This window comes from Typopeltis vanoorti, chromosome 6, assembly GCF_054136105.1.
Source record: "Typopeltis vanoorti isolate ZY-2024b chromosome 6, IOZ_Tvanoo_1.0, whole genome shotgun sequence".
Lineage (NCBI taxonomy): Eukaryota > Metazoa > Arthropoda > Arachnida > Uropygi > Thelyphonidae > Typopeltis > Typopeltis vanoorti.
The window spans coordinates 48,177,997-48,202,396 of NC_143554.1; the positions used below are offsets into that span (position 1 = coordinate 48,177,997).

The window sequence follows — 24,400 nt, forward strand, 5'->3', positions numbered from 1 at the left end:
CGACTGAGCTAGCAACAGAGGTTCTTTTGGCTCCATTAGCTAACTGCTTCTCATACTGAACATTTGCTACCCTTAGTGAGTCACCCTCCAAATTAAGGAGGTGAAGACTTGATTTTGGCTGTAGAAACCTTCATCATTTTCTTCTTTCTGTGGATGATGTTATACTCCTAAATAAATCCAGCATAAGTCTTCAGGACTGTTTAAGTAAACCAAATTGCTTTAACAAGTCTGTATGAAAATCAGCAATAAAAAGACAAAAACTATGAAAATAAACATGTTTTCACAGTTTTTGTCTTTATCAACTCATTCTGAAAAATCTTAGAACATGTAAATATTGCATAATCTTAAATGAAGATGTTATAAATTTGGAAACAGATAGCAGAATAATTAAAGCTGTTATAAAATAGGCAGCCAGTTGAATAGATTTAAATGGAATAATAAAAAAAAAAATAACCAAACTGGTAAAGTACAGTATAAAGAAACCAAATTTCATTAATGTATCCAAGAGCTAGGTTAGGAAAATGAAGTTGATCAAATACTAGAGACCACAGATATGAAAATAAGAAAACATAGGGGAATGAGTAAATTGGCATCAATAAAAAACCACAACATTAAAATGAAAATAATAGAAAAGGAGTTCTAACAATTGAATGAAAAGATGAATCTGAATCTATTAAAAGGAAGCTAGTAATAATGTTAGTATCCTGCACACTGCTCTGACAGTATAAAACAGTAATTTGATGATTATGAGATATTTTATTAAATATGAGAGCTTTATTGGGAGGGGAAGAGGAGATACAAACAGAACCTGTAACTTCTGTACCGATATTTAGCAGCTTTTATTAAAAAATTAATGATTATTATAATGATTTCTTGTTTCATCTCACTGCAATTGGAAATCATACTACAATTATAAAACTGTAATCTGCTATGAATACATAAAAATATTCATTATATACAAGCAGGGCCACTAAGCAGGTGAACAAGTTTTGCACAAAGGTGGCATAAAATGGGAGGAAGGTGACAAAATTAAGTTTTAAAAATTAATTCTCCATTCGAAAATACGATCCACATGTATTCACTTATATCAGATTTCGCTTTTTCTGAAACAAGTGCTGAGAAAAACCATACATATCATGCAATATGAAACTACCAGCACTGCTGACATCTTCGTTAAAATTGGTAAATCTATTTTAACATTGATATTTGTTTAAAAACTTTTTATACATTTTTATCAAGGGAGAGGGAGCAAAATTATCAATGAGTTGCCAAAAAACTTTTTGCACAAAGGTGCCTTACATGTCAGTGGCAATACTTTATACAAGGAATAACCAATTCCAACAAAAATAATGTTTTTAAATTAAACTGTATTTAATTACATGAAATATTTATATTTGTTTTCTATGAAGGTACATCAATAATATAGTTCAAAATGGCTCATTTCAAATCAAAACTCTACCAAAAAAAAATTTGAATGATACACTCTGTAAATGTTACAAATTTACAAAAATGGTGCAGTAAATAGATGGTTGAATGATCTTCTGGCTATGTGCACAATGTATGATACATTCCAGCATCAAAAGTGTTAAGCAATTTAACCAAAGTGAAATTCATTTTCCTAAAAGCAGAACTTTTCCTTCTAGCTATGGTTAATTAATGAGTAACAATATTGGTTTTTATTATTAATCTTTTTAACTAATAAAGATTAAAAGCATAGAATACTTACCAAACTTAGAAAAGATAAAAAGCTAATGATAAGAATTAGCAGAAGAAAAATATTATACAGCTTATTCCAAAAAGTGTAGTTTTCTGTGTTATAAGAACCCTGATGCAACCTGAACAGTGATTTCATAATTCTGATGCAATGTAAAAGAGGAGATGATAAATGTCTTTCTTCATCTGTTGAAAGTGCATTGCTCAAAAAGCAGTAACCAACCAGCATAAACAAGAATGCAACCTAACAGAAAGAGAACAACAAGATTATCACTGGCACATCACAGTGTTGTCAAAACTAAATCTATGAAAAAAAAAAAAAATGTTGAAAGTGAAAGGAAATCTATTTTACCTCTGAAGTGATTTTTTTAAAATAAATGGAATATAGGTGTTCATCTATATTATATTTTCATAACAGAGCTGACCAGAAATTATTCTTATTATTATCATAACCATTATTATTAAGAGAGACCTCCAGGAGGTCTCTCTTAATAACAACTACAACAACAATAATAATAATTATTGACGTGCACCAACTGTCGCACTTGTTCTTGAATACATTCACACTGCTTGCACACACAACATCCAATAGACATCCATTCCAATCATTATTATTATTAAAATCTGACCTCCATGGAGTCAGAGACTCATTGTGGGTTAACTCATCATGCACAACTCTATGAGAGAAAAACCTAGTTTGTAAGTTTCAATCATATCACCCCCTCTTTCTCCTGTTTGCCAATGTCTACAGTCTGAAAATTCTCAATCTATTTTCATAATCAGTATTCCACAATCCTAATATCATTTTTAACAATCTCCTTTGTACTTTCTCCACTATATCAGAATCACCATGAAAACCACATCTGCACACCATAGTTCAAGTGAAGTCTTATCAAGGTCTGGTAAAGAGGCAAAATGACACCCTTCTCTTTACATGTCAAAGTATGTTTCTGCATTGCAATTGTCCTCTGAGTTGTATTTGGAATCTTTGCTACAGGGCCTTGAAATTCAACTTCCTATCTATTAAACCAGGAGTGTCAAACTCAAATTGGACTGTGGGCCATTTGCTATAAAACTGTATCTCAAGTGGGCTGCAAAAAATTTTCGACTACAAAAACCTGCACTAATTAGAATCAAAGGGAAGTGAAAAAATGAGTATAAATAAATTGGAAAATTAATAACAAAAATTTTATTTATTCTAAGCATTACAAGACATAAAAAAATATGATTATGACAACTCAAAAAAAAAAAAAATAATAATATAAAGAATATTTTTATTATATTAATATTTACAATAGATAGCATTTAATCCAAATTAAAATGAAATTAAATTTTATTTAAATAAATCAAAAAGTATAAACTCTCATTAATAACCATCACAAAATTTAGAACATCCTGTTAGTTTGAAATTTTTTGTGTTTGCATTGAAATAAAATACTTCTATATATATATATATATTTTTTTTGGCTGGGTGGGGGGGGGCTATATTTTGAATTTTTAAAGGAATTTTTAAATGTTACTGAAAATATTTCAGGGAAAAATTATAATATTTTCGGGCTAAAAAAATATATACTTGCATAATATAATTAATAATTATAATAATTTAATTTCAGTATTTTATTTTTTTCCCGACCAGCCTGTCAAAATTTGGACTCAAAGATTGTGAGCATAGGCAGGCATTTTGTTTCTTTTTTTTATACAACCGACAGTATGCCCTATTGTCTCTTCTACTCTTCTGCAAATTTTACTGCTTCTCTCTTCATCAGAGTCAGCCTTTAAGCATTGCTGCTTAAAAACTTTGATTATACGAAAAATATTTTCAAATTGTTTCTGTGAAATCTCTTTTGGATGACTATCTGGTTAAATTTTCTTCATATTCTTCGGGATCTTCCTGCTGTGCATCCAAATTTAGCAGGTCGGAATCAGAGGATTTGAAATTGAAAGTGACCATTACTTAGTACTAAGCAGGATAAAAATGGATATTATTACATTGGACGTCGGTTAATCTTGATCTGTGGACTGTTTTGTTACCTTTCATACATGAGAATAATTGTTCACATAAATAGGTGCTTCCAAAATAACATAGAATATTTGCTGCAAACTTTTTTATTTCCGGATATTTTTGACCTAAATAACTGTCTATTTTTGGTACACCAACTTCTTGGTATTTCACTTTTAGAATGGAATCATTTTGGAAAGCAATAAGTTCCATTTGAATACAAATAGGAGCTTTTTCGAAATTAAAGGAAAAAGGATCTATAAAAAGCAAAAAATAATTCTTAATGCTCCTTGAAATCTTTAAATTGCCTATCAAATTCTTCCTTTATCTTTTATAGTTTGGGACAATATTGAGAAAAGGTAAAACTTTGATTCTTATTGTTCAACTTTCACACATAGGAAAGTAATTTAGAATATTCTATTTTAAATGATTTTGAAACAAAACTAACTTATATCTAAAACTTGCCAGTGCATCATACATGTGTGTTATTAACTGATCTTTCCCCTGAAGTTTGACATTTCAATCATTCAAATATCCTGTAATATCAACTAAGAATGCCAGATCTTGTACCCATGTCTGATCATTAAGAAATGCAACATCATGATTTTTCATTTCTAGGAACAATTTGATCTCCTCTAAAAGTAAAAAAAAAAAGCTTTTTAAAAAAAACCTTATGACAAGGGTAACCAACGAATTTCTGTGTAATAAAGTAGCCCTTCAACTTCACTCTCCAAGTCTAGAAATTGTGCAAACTGGCGGTGATTGAGTTCACGGTATTTGTCACAGGCTTAAGTACGCTGCTCATTTACAACATTTTGGAGCACAAGACCTGCTAATGAATAATGCAGTGGAAAGATTGCAGTTTTGGAATGTCTGGATACATTTCCTTTAACTTTGCTGCAAGTCTTGACACAAAACCTTTATTTTTGCCTGTCATTGTTGGAGCACCATCGGTTATCACTGCTACGAGCCTGTTTAGAGGAAGTTGATATTTTTCAAAAATGCCCCACACGGCGTCAAAAATGTCTTCCCCTGTAGTGGTTCCATGAATGGGAATCATTTCCAAGACCTCTTCAGCAATATTCATATTGTTGTCACAAGCCCGAAGAAACAAAGCAACTTGAGCCACGTCGTGAATATCAAAACTTTCGTCAAGTGCAATTGAAAAACACTGTACATTTGCAGATATTTCTTGCAACTGGTCACACAGATTATCTGCCATTTCGGTTATTCTTTCGATCACAGTAATTTTGAACAAAGAAATATCGCGAAATACTTGCACATTTTTTTGGGACATACATTTTCGGCTGCTTTTATCATACATTCCTTAACCAAGGAACCATCACTAAAAGGTTTGGAATAGTTCACCAATAAATAGCTGATTTCATAACTTGCTCTCACTGCTGGTTCATTATCTTTCATAATTTTTGAAAATACTTGTTGTTGACTTTGAAGTGAATTCTTCATACTTCTTAATTTTTCTTCTCTCAGTTTACCCTCAAAGCGTGAATATTGTTCTTTGTGAATTTTATCGTAGTGCCTTTTTATATTATATTCTTTGGTGACACTAATTGTTTCGTTACAAATAATGCACACAATTTTGTCCTTTGTTTCAGTGCAGAAGTAGTTTAATTCCAATTTTTCTTGAAATTTTCTCCTCTCATCAGCAATTTTTCTTTTTCTTGTTGGCTTGGAAAGCGACATTGTCTCTGTGAATAAATATAGTATTAATATTATTAACAATTTTTATAAAAATGTTTGAATAAAACCACACAAAACTGTAGACCAGTGCACGATACTATTGCAAATAAAAATAAAAAAAAGGGATTCTCTCACTGCTAGATTGTTGTTGAATCGTGTTCGGCCCACTGACTTCAAAGATCACTGATTGACTGTAGCAGGCAATTATAAACTCATAGCTGAATTCCCATGAGTGCGTATGCTGCACATCACGTGAACAGCTGGTAACCAATAGAATTAAACTTTTTCAGTACGCTACCAGCAGCATGCTGTAAATAATGAAAGCATAAATAAATATAATTTACGACTGATTAGGATCGGATCTAACATTGAAATTGCGATATAAATTTTTATTATTGCAATTATATTATTAGCAGATTGTTGCATCCATATTGTAACTATATAGTTTACGATTGACGAGGATCGGATCTAACATTGAAATTGCGATATAAATTTTTATTACTGCAATTATATTGTACCACGTCATTGCATCCATATTGTAACTATAATTGTTGTATGAAAACGAATAAATCAATACCGTATTTACTCGAATATAACTCGCACTTTTTTCCCCAAAAAAATTAAAGCTAAAAAATCATGGTGCGAGATATATGCAGGGATTTTTAGAAACTAAAGTTTTCAGAAAAAAAACTGAAAATGGGGATGACTTACCAAGAATCTCCTCTTCGTTATAGCTACTTCCGGCCTCCAGAGCAGTTTCCTTGTGTGCATTGTCAAAGTCATCTATCCAAATAGCGTCATCTTCTTTCCCATTATTCCAAGTAAAAATACAAGTAATTTACAAGATTTTAGATACGTAATGAACACTCTTCACGAATGTCTGAGAAGTGAAAGCAGAACATGAAATAGGCAGCAATGGTAGGCCAATAGAGATAGAACAGCTATGAAGATGTGGATATGATTGATGCGGTATTAACAAAAGATACCAAAACACAAAGTCAAGCCGACATTTTTGAGCTGAAACGCTAATTCTCTTCAACCAAATTCCATAATATCTGAAAATGTCTTAACAACATTCACTCTATATGTCTTAGTTTTAACACGTTTAGGAATTTTATTGCAGCTTTGTGTTTGAGTTAGTGGGGCACTCACACACATCTAACTAAAAACAATAGATTTTAGTTAGATACTGTGTTTGCTGGTGAAACATATGGTTTTGCTTAAGCCTAAACATCATGGTCAATGTGGGAGGGGACATGTGATTCATTAGTTAGTGCAGTTTTTATACCAGTTGTCTCTAATTGCAGTTGGGGAAGGCATGTTGTTTACCATGAGGAGAGAGTTATTGTTCTGATGTGAAAGTGGTTAAACTTTATTTTTGTGTGCGATGTACAGTACATGCAAAAGTTTTTAATTTCTTTTTTCATAAAGTGAAATCAGGGTACAGGGGTGTGAGTCATATGCGAGGGCACGTTATATTCGAGTAAATACTGTATTTCTGTTACTCTACCTATCTTTCCATCATCAGCAAATAGCTGTATGTTGCCTGCCTGTATGAATCCTTCTCAATTGTTAATAAACAGATTGAATAACAGTCGACCAAGGACTGACCCTTGTGGTATACCACTGGTTACCTTAAATTTTGCAGACTCGCATCCCTCCCTCATATATCACTTTTTGATATTTTTCAGTCAGTCATCCTCTTATCCACAATAATATTTTATAATAGAGACCCATATTCTCCAATATATATATATATATATATATATATATATATATGCAACAGTCTTCCATGCTGTATTTCATCAAAAGCCTTAGCAAAGTCCAAAAATATCATGGTGTATCAATTCCCCTTATCTAACTCAACAGTAACTTTATCTATCATAGAATGCAGGCCAGGTGCCAAAACATAACCTTCCCCTTCTAAACCCATGTTGTTCATAGAGATTAGCTCTAACGAAAATCGTCACCACCCCTCCCGCCTGAGATACTGATTAGGCATTTGATACATTGGTCTTTGCACCATCCTTGTGCAATGAAATTGCCATTCTTTCCACTCCTGTGGAATTTTCCCTTTTCTGAGACTCAAATTATATAGCCTGACAAAAGGATAGCCAGTTCAGCTGAAAGCTCTTTTAGCATCTGTGCTGATATCTCTTCAGTTCCAATTGTTGAATTCTTTTTGAGTTTGTGCAACAGCTCTAGTATTTCCTCCTTGTACACAGTTTCCTCATCCAGTAAAAAAGTAGCAGCAAACTCAGTGTTGAATATATCAGGTTGATAGCTTTCAGCAAAATGGATACTCATTAGTTGAACAACCTCTTCTGCATTTGTCACCCTCAACACCATTGCATTCAGTAGAATTATTCTTTCATATTCATTTTTTTTCTCTCACTTGCAGCAGCATAATAACAGAATACTTTTTTTTGGGGGGGAAGTGGGGGTCTTTGGCTTGTGATCCAGTTTCTTTGCATACTCAGACTTAGATTTCCTTACAACATTTGTGACTCTTCTGGCCTGCTGCTTATTTTTACATTTAACGAATGGGGGAAGATTAGCAAGGAGACAATTATTATTATCAGACCCCCAATGAGTTAAAAGACTGATCACAGCTGGTTCACAATCATACACAAAAAACATTATTCTGTGGCTTCAAGTAATGCATTCTACTATCAACCAATCTCCATCCAAAAAACCCATTTCTCAACACCTCACCCATCCCTGATCACACTCTCCTTATACAGCTTCTAGGGATGGTGTCTCATTTACTACCCTTGTCTCCCTTTATTAACATCTCTCCCACATTAATCTGGTAACAATCCTTCACCATTTTATACATATCAGTCATATCCCTGCTCCTATTTACAAGGCAAATGCAACTCGCATTTGATCAGTGTTTTCATATCCCACATTCCAGCAATTCAACAATTTAGCATGAAAATATGCCACTGGGGGTGTCAGGAGGTAGGCAGAGCCAAGATCTCACTGCAGAGCGAACTGCCTTATCCATTCAGGATAGTACCGAAACATACGTTCTTCTGAGCATCAAACTGTGATAATACCTCAGATATAAATAGTTAGAATAAAGACCCTCTGCTGTGGCTTAAGAGGAGTTTTCTTCAAAAGAGTAAGCTCAGCAACCAAGGTTGAAGAGACAGAAGACCTTGCGTTTGGAGTGAAGAAGATACCCAAGTGTCTCCATTCTTCTAGGATGGTCAAAGAATGTAATGACCTATCAATGTAATGCAGGGAAAACTCGATGTTCTCAACCTTACTAAAGAGCAGGACTTCTATACATTAATATTAAGGCCTCTGACATGAAAGAAGTCAATTGCCTGATCGAGGAGTTCTTGCAGGCTTACTTAAGTAAAGGCCATGAGAATGAGGTTATCAGCAAAGGCTATCTCATTAAAAGAGTGTGTTCCAATGGAGTAACCAATATGGTTAGGAAGAGAGCAAAGAATCTCATCAAATGATGCAATTAAAGAAAAGAGGGGATAGATGATCACCCTGGCGAACTCCCCGAACAGCAGGAATAGAGGTCACATAGGATCCTGTAGTGATAGAAAGGGAGCTACCAGAATAAAGCTCCAATACATACGAAAGAAAGGGGTCCGGACATCTGGCAATAGATAGCACTCTAAGAATAGCAGGAAGGGAGATGCTATCAAAGGCCTCTTGGAGATCCAGGAATGCCATGCAGAGAGGCCTAAAAAAAGCATCAAAAATTGGAAAGAAGGGAGAAAAGAAAAGGACATATATGTTTTCAGCTCAGCCATCTGAAGGGATAAAGGTTCTTTGATGGAAGTCATGCTTAATATGTTGTTGCAGTCTCTTAACCAAAACTTTATGGAACAAATGGAGATTCAGTGGAGAACTGTAATTTGCTATATTCTGCTGCTCTAGTGGCTGTCCTTCTTGGACACAGCTACTAGAGTAGCAGACAACAGCAAAATGCATATATAGTTCTGGAACTGCAAAATCTGGAGGATAAGATCAAAGTATTGCAAGATCAAATAGATCTTGCAATACCTTCCGTAGTCTAGATGCTAGGTAGGTTTGAAGATACTGGGATTGCTCCGATATCTGAGATTTCAGCAAGATAAGCACTTTGGTTTTCTTTCGTGCTAGTGTTGGTTTTGCCCCCACTAGCACTGTTTTTTTTTTTTTTTTTTTTTTTTTTTTTGTAAAGTAAATATTAAGATTGCTGGTAGTGCAGTTAATATCTGCATTACTGAATTACTTTTGGTAGTATCACATTCGCTTTTATAGTAGCTCAAATAGAGCAATTGCTGGTGGTGTAGAATTATTTCTATATAACAGTATTATTTAATTCTCAGTCTTATGAGAGAAAGTATTTTTTTATTTCCTATTACAATCAAACACAGAGATTTTAGTCTTTTCCCACACCTGAGATAATGATACTAATTCCTCCAAGGGTGTGAACTCTAGGAATCGAAATTTCAGGATGCAAAGGAACGAGATGGGTGACTTAAGGTTTTAAAAGAGATAGCTGGTGTTAGTTAAGATTTATTCATTCATCCTGTATGGCAGAGGGAGATATTTAATTGTAGTTAAAGATGTGAAACAAGGGACAAACTATTATAGGGTTTTACATTAGAAGGACACAGTTATTCCTGTAATGGGTGAAGCCAAGTTAAAACAGCAAAAATTGAAAGATTCCAATGGAATATATTAGTAACATGTGAAAGGGCTTATCAGGTGAAGATCCAAACTGATTTTCTGGTAATATCAAGTTCATGCCCATACCAAGTTTTGTCAACACCAGTACAGCATGAATTATGGTAAACTATCCCAGAGTACAGAAGCAGCGCCTGCATTGTGGTTCATGTGATCACGTGGGTGGCAGTGTCCTAAATCTAAATGCTTCAACTGCATGGGGATCTGACAAAATGCTAATCAGTATCTGAAACTCTGCCAGAAATGCAAAAGTTCTGAATGCTGCGTTAACAGCTGTCCTTTCAAAACTTTCACTGAAAGAGTGGGAGTACAAGCACAGCCAATTAGAACACCGAATATATCAGAGAGGAAAAAAGAAGAGTTCCCAGATCTTTCAATTCAGTCTAGTAAAGATGGTGTCTTTAAACAAACTACACTTGGTAAAATCACAAAAAAAAAAAAAGTGCTCGATGAAATCAGCCAGAAATTAGCCCCAAAATTCCAGAAGCCACTTTCCTAATCAAATATGAATGGAACAACATCAGTTGAAATTACCAATAATGAACCTAGTATAACAGATGAACAGATAAGAGATGAAATGTAAACACATGAAACTGTTCTCCAAGGAGAAACTGGAGATGAAACAGAAAAGCAAGTAAGACAACTGAAAGAATTTAACAGGCAGACAAGATCATCAAAAAGGAAAAATGAATTAATAAAAAATATTGAGGATAAACAAAAAAAATTAAAATGTGTTAAAAAAAGAAATTGCATTATTATTACCAAAGACCCCATGGAGTCAAAGACTCATCTAGGAGGTCCTTTTATCAAATGCACAGCTTATTATACTGTACTTTAAACACACTCAAATTCTCTGCAGACACCACACTCTCAACTCTGCATGAAAAAATCTGCTTCTCACTGCCCCTACTCACACCCTCCTTATACAGCTTCCAGGGATGACTTCTGGTTCTCCCCTGATCCCCCACTATTTTCTGTAGAACCTCTCCAGCATTGATCCTATAACAACCGCTTAATAACTTGGAGGTCTCTATCATATCTCCCCTCCTCCTCCTGTCTACTAGACTCTGCAAGTTGCATCTTCTCAATCTTTCCTCATACTCGACATTCCACAGGTCAGAAACTACATTAGTCAGTTGCCTCTGGACCCTCTCCAACATCTCTTCATCCTTTTGAAAAACCAGGCGACCAAATCTGGGCACAATAGTCCATGTGTGGCCTAATCAAAGTCTTATACAATAGAACAAGAATCTCCCTACTTCTACAAGTCAGTGTCCTCCGCATTATGCCCAGAAGCCTTTGTGTTGTCTTCACAATTTTGGCTATGTGTCCCCTAAATTTCGGATACTTATTCACTATCATCCGACAGATCTCTTATTTCCTCCACATCTGACAATATATCCTCACCAAGAATAAATTCTGCATTCCCATTTTTGTTTTCATCTAAAATTATATTTAGATTACATCTAAAAGAAAAAGAAATAGTAAAAAATATAAAGATGGAAAAGGTTGCAGATCATCAAATTAAGACTCTTAAGGTTCAGAAGAGTTTATGGACTATAAAGAACCATATCATGCTAATAAAGGGAAAGCAAGATATACAATTAAAGAAAAAATAAAGTTTACTGATTCAAAGTTTTCTCAATACAATTATCATCTACATGAAAAGAAAATAACTATCTTCCAAAATCAAGAACAATAAGCATGAAATTGAAATAATGGAAAGCAACGTAAATAAACTAGTAGCAAGACTTATACGTTGGTTAGACATAACTGGTAATTAGTTTACGGAATTAACAACGCATATAAAGTATATTAATTAAAGGTAACTTTAATGAATAACTTCTATATTTCGGCAATGTCACATTGCCATCTTCAGGAACATAAAGATATGGTATGTGCACTCAGAAACTAACAAAAGACTCCTTAAGAAAGTCACTTCTTGGCCTGTGGAAGTCACCAACAAACTTAAACCTTATAACTCTAGACCCCCCCCCCCCCCGATTATATGGACTCCCAAAAATACATAAACAAAATGTGCCATTGCGTCCCATAGTGGATGGCATTGATTCCCCCACATATAAATTAGCCAAACATTTAGCCAAAACGCTCACACACTACACTGGCAACACACCATCACACATAAAAAACTCAGCCCACTTTAAAGCCAGTATAGAAAACCTCACACTCCAACACACTGACATAATGGTCAGTTTTGACGTCTCCTCCCTATTCACTAATGTCCCACTCAAAGAAACCCTTGAGCTCATCCAAGCCAAGTTTCCTCCCGATATCTCAGCCCTATTTCAGTTCACAATGAACTCAGGCTATTTCGTTTGGCAAGGAAAGTTCTACAAACAGATAGAAGGGACAGCCATGGGTTCACCACTTTCCCCACCCTTGGCCAATTTCTTTATGGAGACATTTGAAGAGAAAGCCTTAAACTCCGCCCCACAAAAACCCACTATTTGGCTTCGTTATGTGGATGATGTGTTTGCTATTTGGCCACATGGCTCAGACACACTCCACTCTTTCCTAGCACACTTAAACAACCAACACCCCAGAGTCCAGTTCACCTTAGAAAAAGAGGAAAACAACATCCTCCCCTTCCTAGACACTTTAATCACCCGCCAGCTTGATGGATCTTTGGTTTTCTCTGTTTACAGAAAACCCACCCACACTGGCAGATACATTCACCAGCTATCCTCCCCCCTCACAACAATATGGGGTGATAAAAACACTATATAACAGGGCAAAATTAATCTGCTCAGATGACAAGGCCCTGACTATTGAACTAGACCACATCCTCAACACTTTCTTAGCCAATGGCTATAACCCCAAAAAAATCCAAAAAATACTAAAACCTGTAAACCACAACCCCCCTCCCCCCCTCCACAATAAAGATTACACCAAGTCTATCACCATCCCCTACATCCAGGGCACCTCTGAGAAAATAACCAATATCCTCAAAAAATATGACCTTACTTCCTGTTACAGACCATATAAAAAGTTGGCATCCCTTATCCGCTCTACCAAAGACCAACCACTTCCCCTAGACCTACCTTGGAGCTGCAAATTGTCCTACTTTGGCCAAACAGGCAGAACAACAAATATCAGGATTTCAGAACACCAAGACATCCGGTTTCACCAGTACAGCCGCTCTGGGCTGGCAGACCATGCGTTGGATACCCACCATAAAATTCGTTGGAAGAAAGCAAAAATAATTCATCACAGCAAGTTTAAATACGAAAGATTATTCAAAGAATCTTCAGCAGCTCTAAAAAACGTTCCTAACCTCAACAAATTTGGGTGCATGAAACTGCCCCAAATTTGGGAGACTTTCATTATGAGAACTTCAGCCCAACTGCCAAGACTACCAAATTAGCCCGCAAGAGGGCACCATTAGGACTTTAGGAACAATATTAGTTTCTTGCTTTCTTCCTCATTTGCTTTGTGTTAGTTCCTGAGTGCACATACCATATCTTTATGTTCCAGAAGATGGCAATGTGACATTGCCGAAATATAGAAGTTATTCATTAAAGTTACCTTTAATTAATATACTTTATATGCGTTGTTAATTCCGTAAACTAATTACCAGTTATGTAAATAAACTGACAAGCAGTTTACAAGAAGCAGGATACACAATTGCTCCTTCAGACTGAATACCTTATCAGGTTCATTCAAAATCTAGAAGCTGAAGACTTACCAGTGACACTTCACTAATCATAGCATCTGGGGAGTTCTCCCTTATTAAATGTACATTGATTCCACAGGCAAATTATACAAGAAACTATATGGAATCTTATGATGTGCCATAATATCAGGTTTCTGTTTCTCCAAGAAACATACTTCTGCAGATATAAAGTATAAAAGATATTCCTGTCCAGGAGTGATGAATTTAGTACTGATCATTTAGGGTCACTCAGTGAGATTTAGAGTGATCTTGTAGATCACTCAATAAACCGGTCTGGGTAGTGGCCCTCCCATAATGCTATGCAATATACATGCAAAGGCAATTGATTTGAAGTCATGAGCCTCTATATACAAGCAGCCCAGTCAATATTATTACGAGCAGCACTAAGGAGTCCTTAGACTCATCGAGGGAGGCCCAACATCATGTCAAGAACAACTATTCAACATTCACACAGTATCTATCATACTTCACCTTGAACTCAATTACAGTCATGGCACCCACAACAGACTCTGGCAGCTTATTCCACTCATTTACCACTCTCCAAGTAAAAAACCTAGCTCTGACACCCTTGCCCAGTTTCCATGTATGGCCCCTAGTCCTCCCACTACCAGTCCTATTCTCAAAAATATCTTCTGAATTAATCTTATAGAAACCCTTCAGTAATTTGAAGGTCTCAATCATATCACCCCTTTTCCGCCTATCAACCAATTTCTGCAACCCACAAATCTTCAACCTGTTCTCATAAGGTTCATTCCATATTCCTGCTATTATCTTGGTTACTCGTTTCTGGATCCTCTCCACCTCCTCTCCCCCATCGAGAAGAAACCCAGGTGCCCATATCTAGACAGAGTAGTCTAGATGGGGTCTTATCAAGGCTTGATACAGAGGAATAATAACCTGTTTGTCTCTGCTCGTTAAAGTGTTTTTCAGCAACCAAGTGATTTGATGAACTGATTTTGCCACTTTTGCGATGTGTACCCTAAACTTCAACTCCCTATCCACCAACACTCTCAAATCCCTGGCCTCGTCAATCTCCTGGAGTACAGTTCCACCAATGTGATATACTACTGCTAATCTTTTCACCCCAAAATGCAAAACCTTACATTTTTCCACATTAAATTCACATCCATTCTCCTTAGCCCAGTCCTCCAAACTATCCACATCATCTTGCAAAATTTTGACATCCTGTGCACTCACTATTGCTCTACTAAACTTTGCATCATCAGCAAACAAGTGAACGCTTCCTCTCGGATCCTTTCCTATATCGTTAATGAACAAATTAAACAGTAGTGGTCCAAGAACAGAACCTTGCGGCACTCCACTAGTCACAAGCCATCTTTTGGGCTCTACTCCTGAATAAACTACTCTCTGATATCTCTCTATCAACCACCCGCCTATCCATCTCACCAACCCCATATCCATTCTCATATGCTGCAGTTTGCTGATTACAATTCCATGTGGTATCCTATCAATTCCATGTGGTATCCTACCTTGATGTCTTATACTAACTATCCTTATCCAGTTTAGCCATCACTGTGTTATAGAACACGAGCAAGTTACTGAGGCATGATCTACCCTTCACAAAACCATGCTGTCCCCCATACAGTATCCCATTTTCATCTATCCAATCTTGTATTTTCCTCTTGACTATTTTCTCCAAGACCTTGACAACAATTCCTGATATGTTGATTGGCAGGTAATTTTCAACAGCAGTCTTATAACCTCCTTTATGCAGTGGAACTATTTTCCCCTCTTTCCACCCCCTTGGGACTAAACCAGACTTGAGACTTGAATTAAACAAAATGGTCAAAGGCACTGACAATTCTTTAGCCATTTCTTGTACGACACGAGCTGGTATACTATCCAATCCCACAGATGAATTGACATTGAGGTTTTGTAATAGACTATTCATCTCCACTTCATTCACCACAATTCCCATATAAGCTGTTGGTTCTTCCATTTCTCAAAGTCACCACCCGGATGATATACTCTTGCAAAGTGCTCACTCAGTAATTCTATTATATCAACTGATTCGGTTACCTCCCTACCATCGGCATTCTTTAAAATCAATCTGCCGTATACATTTTTTCTTTTACTTGCAACATATCGAAAAAACTGCTTGGGATTGTCTTTAGCCTGCATGGCTAATGTTCTTTCATAATCTGCTTTTGCTTTTCTTACCACACTTATTACCCTTCTGGCCTGGGCTTTATACTGTTCATGTGCCTATAGGTCACCTTTCTCCTTAAATTCCCTCCACAGTTGTTTCTTTTTTTGCAGCTCAAGCTTAATGGTGTTATTCATCCATTTAATCCCTACTTGATTTATTATTCAGACTCTAGGTATACAGTCAGCCATTGCCTCCTGCAAACACTTCTTAACCACCTCCCATGCACTATCAACATCCAGCCCTTGCAGTTTTACATGCCATGGCACTGAACCAATCAAACTCCTAAGCTTGTCATACTTACCAGCCCGATAATTCCACATGTACCCTGTCTTAATTGTAAATTCCACACCTTTAGCCACCTCCCAAGTCAAGACTCTATGATTACTCTCACCAATTGGTGGCAATGTGGTCATATTTGTTACAGTCAAATCCTCCAATGCAATTACTAGGTCAAGCACTCTGTGACCCCTAATATTTTCCCTTACATGCTGTTGCAGATAGTTATCCCTTAATAACCGCATAAAATCCAATTCCTTCCTCCCATGTGTCCTCTCCTCCCTCCAATCAATGCTACCATAGTTGAAATCTCCAATAATAATTACCTTCCTTCCACTCATTTCTTCTATTTGCTTATGCATACTATCTCCACCATCTTTTCAATCACTTGGTCTATAGCAGCACCCAATTGTATATTTTGTTCTGCTAGCCTCAGTCTCACACCAAATGGTCTCAAATGTGCTCTTTTCTCTATCCTGCAATTCAATTTCTATTCTCCTTGGCTGCAGTTCATTAGCTATCATCAATAATACTCCTCCTCCCATTTTATTCTCCCTGTCATTTCTGAACACACTATACCCCTCACATTCAATCCCACTAGCTATATCATCTTCAGTCAGCCATGTTTCACTAATGCCAATAACCTGTGGTCTGGAAGTGCAAACCAAGGCCAAAAATTCTTCCTTCTAGTTCCTAATACTCTTAGCATTATTAATATACATGAATTGCAGACCCCTGTTTGCCCCATCTCTACCTTGATGTCTTATACTAACTATCCCATTCTGATTTGTTGTTCTCCTTATTCGCTTGGGCATATTATACTCATTCATACACTCAACTCCCCCCCCCCCCCTAATAAATCTAGTTTCCCCTGATTCTACACATCCACTTCATTCAACAACACTTTTTCAAGTCTCCTTACACCAAATCCATTCAAATGCAAACCATCCATCTTATATAGATCCTTTCGCCCATCGAACTCACTCCACACGTCCACAAATTCCACACCACTCATCCTGCATAACCCATGCATAAAGTCATTTGCAATTATGGCCCTCCTAAATTCTTCACTGTCATACCATGGAAAAAGACTAATCATTCTAACTCTCTCACTCTTCTCTTTTGCTCATTTCCATTTCATCTCCTTTCAAATCATTCGTAGCTGCCACCACTATCATTTCTTTCACCCTTTGCTTTTGCTCCCTAATAGACTCACTTACCACAAACGTGTAACCATAGCTACTAGTTTGGTTTACAACGTTTTTTATGTTCCTTTAGTTTGCATTTACTAACTTTCATATCTCCGTAATGGCTTGAAAAAGCCAGACAGTTTGCTGGAGAAACTGGTAGGTTTGAATAAATGTTTTTATTGTAAACTGGTCTGTATTAATAAAATTGTATTTCTATAATTTAAATAGACTCACTTACGTCCTTAATGGTCGCACCAGGTTGGTACGATTTTGTCAAATTCTCTACTATCACACCTCGTAGTAATGAATCTCCATACAGCACTCGCTCCTTCATTTTGTTTATGTTCACAATCATACTCTTATTTTTCCTATCATACTTTTTTTTATTGGCTGGTACACTCAGTAGACATTTGTGCATTCACTCCTGCTGCCGCTTTGCTCTATGTATCGCTCCGCTCAATTATGCAATCTCACTCATTGCATCTATCTCATCTTTTTTATTATCTGTTAAGCCAGCCATTAATTTGCTCTGTATTAATACCTTCATTCTCACTTTCTACGCCACCCTCACACCTCTCTGGTACAACCTCGCAATTTCTTATCATATCGCTATTTTCTACATTCTGAAATTTTACAAAAATATCACATTCACGACCTGAAGCACACTTTAATTCCTCATTTTCCTTACATTTTCTGCACACATTCACTCCACTATCATCATCTAACCATACTCCAAATGCTCTTCGCAACGCATACATTTCGCAGATAGTACACTGAATAATCTCCTTTATGTTACCGCTATTGAACAAAGATGGCGAACCATTATTACTAGCTGCCATTTTTCTTCTTACCGGAGCCATGTGCTATCATATCTTATCGAATTAATAATTGCAAGAACACCAAAAATACATAAACAGACACACTAAGTTACGAAAAGCAAACAACACTACGTAATATTCAAGCAAAATTGTCAATGATAACTTAAAATAACACTTATCTTATCAGGAGTTCTCAACAAACACTACACACCACGAGTCCCTGTAGTGGGTGATCAAAATATTTGCATCAGTCATGAAGATAATTCTGCCACAAATATTGTTTGCTTACACTTGGATAAAGGATTACACCAAGAATATAATTTCATGGCATCTTAATTTATTTTTCTTTAACCATTAATTAATTAATGATACTTACTGAAACAGAAGTGATCAAATGCAAGTAGAGGCAGCCCTCGTTTACGCCGATTCACAATAATGCCAGTTGCCCGCACATGCTTTCTTACTGTAGTGTGGTTGACTGAGAAACAACATTAAAACACTCAAACACTCTAGGGTTTGAGTGTTTACTGAGCTACTATGACGTATATGTATCAAACCTAGTTTTAACGTTCAATCTACCTAATTGTTCTAGTTAATTTTTTTTTACGTACATACGTTTTAAATTGATAAAATATGTAATTACATACCATGTCTGATCATAGAAGTGCAGAAAAATTAGCAGAAACATGGTATTAAGAAGGCACGGAAATCAATCACACTTGAAAAAGAAGATGGAGGTGATTCGAAGAATGGAAGATGGGCAGACATGTGCTAATGTCTGTAGAAGTATGAACTTACCTCCATCGACTGTTACTACAATTATGAATTATGAATTGGGCACTACTGGCAGCACTAAATGCAAAACATGTACATTATAGCAGGGGTAAACTTCATGAAAAAATTGAAAAATTATCATCATTATGGGTGAATGACTTGAATCAGAATAACATTCATCTAATGCAGGCTGTTATAACTGAGAAAGCAAAAACAATTTTTGAGAATCTTAAAAAGACAGAGGCAAAGAAACATTTTTAGGAAGCAAGGGTTGGTTCATGAGATTTAAGTCTTGAAGTAAGTGTCACAGTGTCAAATTATGTGGCGAGGCAGCAAGTGCAGATGCTGCGGCAGCAGCTGCTTTTCCTAAAGAATTTCAAGACTGTGTAGAATAAGGAAGTTATCCTCCTGATCTCATTTTTAATGTTGATGAGACTGGGCACTACTGGAAAAAATTGCCATCATGCACCTTCATTTCCTGTGAAGAATGTCCCGCTCCAGGTTTTAAAGCTGCAAAAGATAAACTTACGCATTTGTTGGGTGCAAATGTCTCCGGAACTTTGAAGTTTAAACTAATGTTGGTGTACCATTTGCAGACACCACATGCCTTGAAGGGTCTAAAAGCCATGCTGCCAGTCTATTGCGAATGGAACAAGAAAGCTTGGGTTACACAAGACGTTTTTATAGATTGGTAGACGAATTATTTTTGTCCTACCGTGCTTTACTTCTGTAAAGAAAATGATTTGCTAGCCAAGGCATTGCTTCTCAAGGTTGTTTAGATGCCCTCAAACACAACATTGCTTTTGCAACTGATGGATCAGAGGATTATATCATTCTTCAAAGCCTATTACCTCCGTATAACATTTATGGAAATGGTAAGAGTCTTGGACAGTTCAGGAAAAACTACTGAAGACTATTGGCGGTCATTCGATATTTTGAAGGGCATTAACAACATTGAGGCAGCTTGGAACGACGCGTCAGCAAAGCATTTAAAAAGAGCATGGCAAAAACTTCTTCCAGCATTTATGCACGACTTCGAGGAATTAGAGCAAGAGGAGAATGTTATTGAAGATGTTACCAAGCTTGTGCGAGAGGTGGGATTGTAATATTACAGCTGAAGATGTGACAGAAGTTTTAGAGAGCCATGATAAACCGCTTTCCAATGAAGACTTAAAAGAATTAGCCTAAGTCAACATATAAAGGAGGAAAAAGAAAACAAAGGTCCTCTGAGACATATGAAAATGGCAGATTTACAGCATATCCTTGCAAGCATATGCTGTAAATCCTTGAGACATTGACTGATGGACTCTGCCAAATGGACCATGATTGGGACCAGAGTGCGAACGTAAAAAGGAGTGTAATTGCATCTATTCGACCTTACACTGAACTTCTTAAAGAAAGAAAAAGAAAATCTAGACACTGGATACTTTAAAAAAAAAAAAAAATGCAGGTGATTCGAAACCAGGAATTTCAACATAGAAATATGTAATATCTTTTCGAAGTTTCATATTTTTTGTATATAATTTTTTTTTGTTTTCGTTATTAAGAATTTTATTTTAACAAATATATATGCATGTATTATCAAACTTTAAATATAATATAATAATGTTAAATAAAAATATGCACATGCTTCATGTGCATATTTTTTGACTGCGCAGAACCTAACTTCATACCTTCCATTAAAATTGGGTTCATTTTACGCTGATTCAGTTTATGCCCGTTTTTTCAGGAATGAAACTGCGGCATAAACTGAGGGCTGCCCGTATATTTGATGAATAATCAACTGAATATAAAAAGAAATTGCCAATGGAAAGTTTGTGAACGGTGTGTATGTCATTTCCCACTGTAAGAAACATTTGAAAAAATGCATACCATTTAATTAATTATTATTATTATTATTTAGGCCTCCAAGGAGTCAAAATACTCATCGCAGGAGGTCCGTCCTAGGAAACACAGGTCTATCAAGACTCATCGTGGGAGGTCCCTCCTAGGAAACACAAAGTCTATCATACCACTCCTTAAACTCATACCGTTCTTGCTTTCACCACTCTATCAGGCAATGCATTCCACGGTTCAACCACCCCCATGCAAAGAAACCACTCCTCACCCTCCTGCTCACAATTTCCTTTCGTAACTTCCAGGGATGGCCCCTTGTCATCACTCCTTTCCGCCGTTCAACCAAGCAAAAGAACTCCCAAGTGTCAACCCTGTAACCAGTTCTCAACAGTTTAAAGGTCTCAATCATATCACCTCTCCTTCTTTCCACCAAACTCTGCAGCCCACATTTCCTCAGCCAATCCTCATAACTAACATTGTACAGTCCGGAAACTATCTTTGTTATCTGCCTCTGTACCCTTTCCACAGTTAATTTATCCCCTTCAAATCCTGGAAACCAAATCTGAGAACAATAGTCTAAGTGTGGTCTGATCAGGGTCTTATACAACGGAATGATAGCTCTTTTATCTCTGCAGGTCAGCATTCTTCTAATTATTGCAGCAATCCTCTGTGTTACCTTCACCACCTTTGCAATATGTCCCTTGAATTTCAGGTTCTGTCAATCATCAACCCCAGATCTCTTGTCTCCCCTACTTCCTCCAGTATATCTCCTCTAATAGAGTATACAGCTTCCCATCAGTGTGTCCCAAACCTCAAGACCTTACATTTTGCTGCATTAAACTGACACCCCCATTCATTTCCCATCTGTCTAGTTTATTCAAATCCTCTTGCATGACTACCACATCTGCACTATTACTAATAACCCTTCCCAGCTTCACATCATCTGCAAACAACTGAATATCCCCCTGCAATCCACTGACAATGTCATTGATATAAAGGTTAAACAATATAGGTCCCAGTACTGAGCCCTGTGGGTCCCCACTTGTAAACCTCTGTCTTCCTGAAACCCACCATACACAACTCTACTCTCTGATACCTATAGGACAGTCAATCCTGAATCCAGTACCAACCTGACATCCAAACCCATGTGCTGTAACTTAAATATCAGCTTATCATGTGGCACCCTGTCAAATGCCCTTGCTAAATCCAAGAAAATGGCAGTATATGCCTTTCCCTCATCTATTGTTCTTGTAACTTTATTATAAAAGGCTAGCATATTACTAAAACAAGAGCACCCACAAATCCATGTTGACTCTCACAGATAACATTACCCTCATCTGCCCAATGTTGTATATAGTCCCTAATTAATTTCTCCAAGATCTTATACGATGACACACAAACTTGCTTATAATTAGACACTTCCAGTCTGCTACCACCCTTATGCAATGGCGCTATCTTACCTTCTTTCCATTCCCTGGGCACCTTTCCCATAGCCAGACTTTCATTGAAAAGCCAGGTCAAAGGAGCTGTCAGTTCCTTAGCACATTCTCTCAAAACTCGTGGTGAAATACCATGTCCCACAGCTTTACTGACATCCAGAGTACTCAGTATTTGGAACACGCTATCTTGCAGCACTTTCTTAATAATACATCTGTTTACATAAGAAAGAGATAAATAGTTTGCATGAAAAACTCTGGAAAGTTTTGAATTGTAGAATTAGGACTGAGTGTAGGTTTATTATTCAATATAATGAATAATACATTATTATTAATATCTGACTTCCAATGGAGTCAAAGGGTTCATCACAGGGGGGGGTCTATAATCTCTTTGTCTCTCATGCAAAAAGATTATTGAGCAGTGCCTTAAATCCATTCACAGTTTCCACATTCCCACACCCATTCACCACACTTTCACATAGCACATTCCACTCAGCAGTCACTCTATATGCAAAGAACCTGCTTCTCATATCCTCCTTATACAGCTTCCAGGACTGTTAACAATATGAGTACTAATTACATATTCCAATAATGCTAAACTGCTTATTTTAGGATATAATAAAAATAAATAAATAAAAACTGGTTAGGATATTTAATTACCTGAAGCATTCCAATTTCTTTCCAAACTTTCTTTAAGACAACATACGAATAACTTATTTGTCTCTGAAGTTGAATATGCTGAATACTGCTCAGCAAGTGTATGAAAAATAGCAATCCTATTTGTCCTTGCAATGCCTTAAAAATAAATTTAAAAAATTTAATTGCAATCTCCATAATGAAACTTCATAATTAAATTAATTTTTGCCTGTATGATAATCACTAGATATTATATGAAACATATTTATGGCGTATACAATCATATAATAAAACAAATTATATAAATAGATTGAAAACTTTATTTAAAAACTCCAGTGTTCTTCACTCAATGATGTTATTAAGAAGATGTTAATAAAACAAGCACACCATATCCCAGTATATAGCTACTAAGATTATGCTATGAGTTCTACACAGAATTTCTGATGCTCTGCCTTTCTGCTGTGTTCACTTCTTTAAATAATAATATGGTCCAAATTTTGGTGCATGATTCAGGATAATAATGATAATAATTTAGTAAGGTAACAAATGGTCAAACAATTCCTGAATGAAAAAATAAAAATGAATAAAAAATAAAATAAATAAATACTTTAGGAAACGTTAGCAAATTAAAAAAGAACTATATCCCATAAGGGAGATTATCATATGCCATCAAATTAGTTTCAGTTTGGACAATGTAGTATGAGAGCTTCTGCTTCTGTAGTTCAGTCAGTATAGACGAAGCCCTTTGGTCGGAGAGACCTGGGTTCGATTCCTGTCAGTGATGTGAAGTACCTTTATTTGGTCTCTTTTGACTAAAGGTAAGTTAGCCAGACTCGTACAGAGGTAGGGGGGGGGTTTCACTTAAAAACTTGGGTTTTTCGTCCCCCAGAACAAGCAAACTGGCCCCATGAACACACATGGATTACAGTCATGAATACATCCCAGCCATATGGTGGTCCCAAGCCCGGATAAAATTGGGAGGGGGGGGGAAGCAATGATGAACTACCCTGTAAAAATCTCACCAGGAACACTTTGTGGGCAATGCCTACAAACTGACCTGTGGTCATGACTGAAAGGGAAAAACCAGCCAACAGTAATGTTTCACAGGTTTCTTTATAAAGAAGTTCCATAAGAATCTACTCAAGGAAGGATTTTTGTCTTATTCCATCAGAATATCATCTTTATCCAAACCATGTTTCACTTATTGCAACCATTTTTTGGCAAATAAACTCAATCAGCTGAATCATTTTATCTTCCTTATTTCTTCTGTTTTTGGCATTTCTAAATAAATACAGCAATTCACTTTTAGGTCTATAACCAGTCCTACTCATGCCACTTGTTGATTGCGATTCAACTCAACCCCCCCCCTTACATCTAAGGCTATTCCATTCCTATGTTGACCATCTGCCAGATACACATTCACTACTATCTCCAACATCCAGTCTTCTCCTTATAC

General features: G+C 36.3%; 1 protein-coding gene across 1 annotated transcript in view; it reads right to left on the reverse strand.

Annotated features, from left to right (window-relative positions):
- The window catches only part of LOC150105439 (polycystin-1-like protein 1), a 724,085-nt gene that overhangs the window by 64,394 nt on the left and 635,291 nt on the right, over nt 1–24,400 (reverse strand). Inside the window, exons 43-44 of the mRNA XM_090394152.1 lie at nt 22,969–23,103; nt 1,727–1,957 (exon numbers count right to left, since the gene is read on the reverse strand). Coding sequence (XP_090250278.1) covers nt 1,727–1,957; nt 22,969–23,103 — 366 coding nt within the window. The remainder of the gene's footprint in view (nt 1–1,726; nt 1,958–22,968; nt 23,104–24,400) is intronic.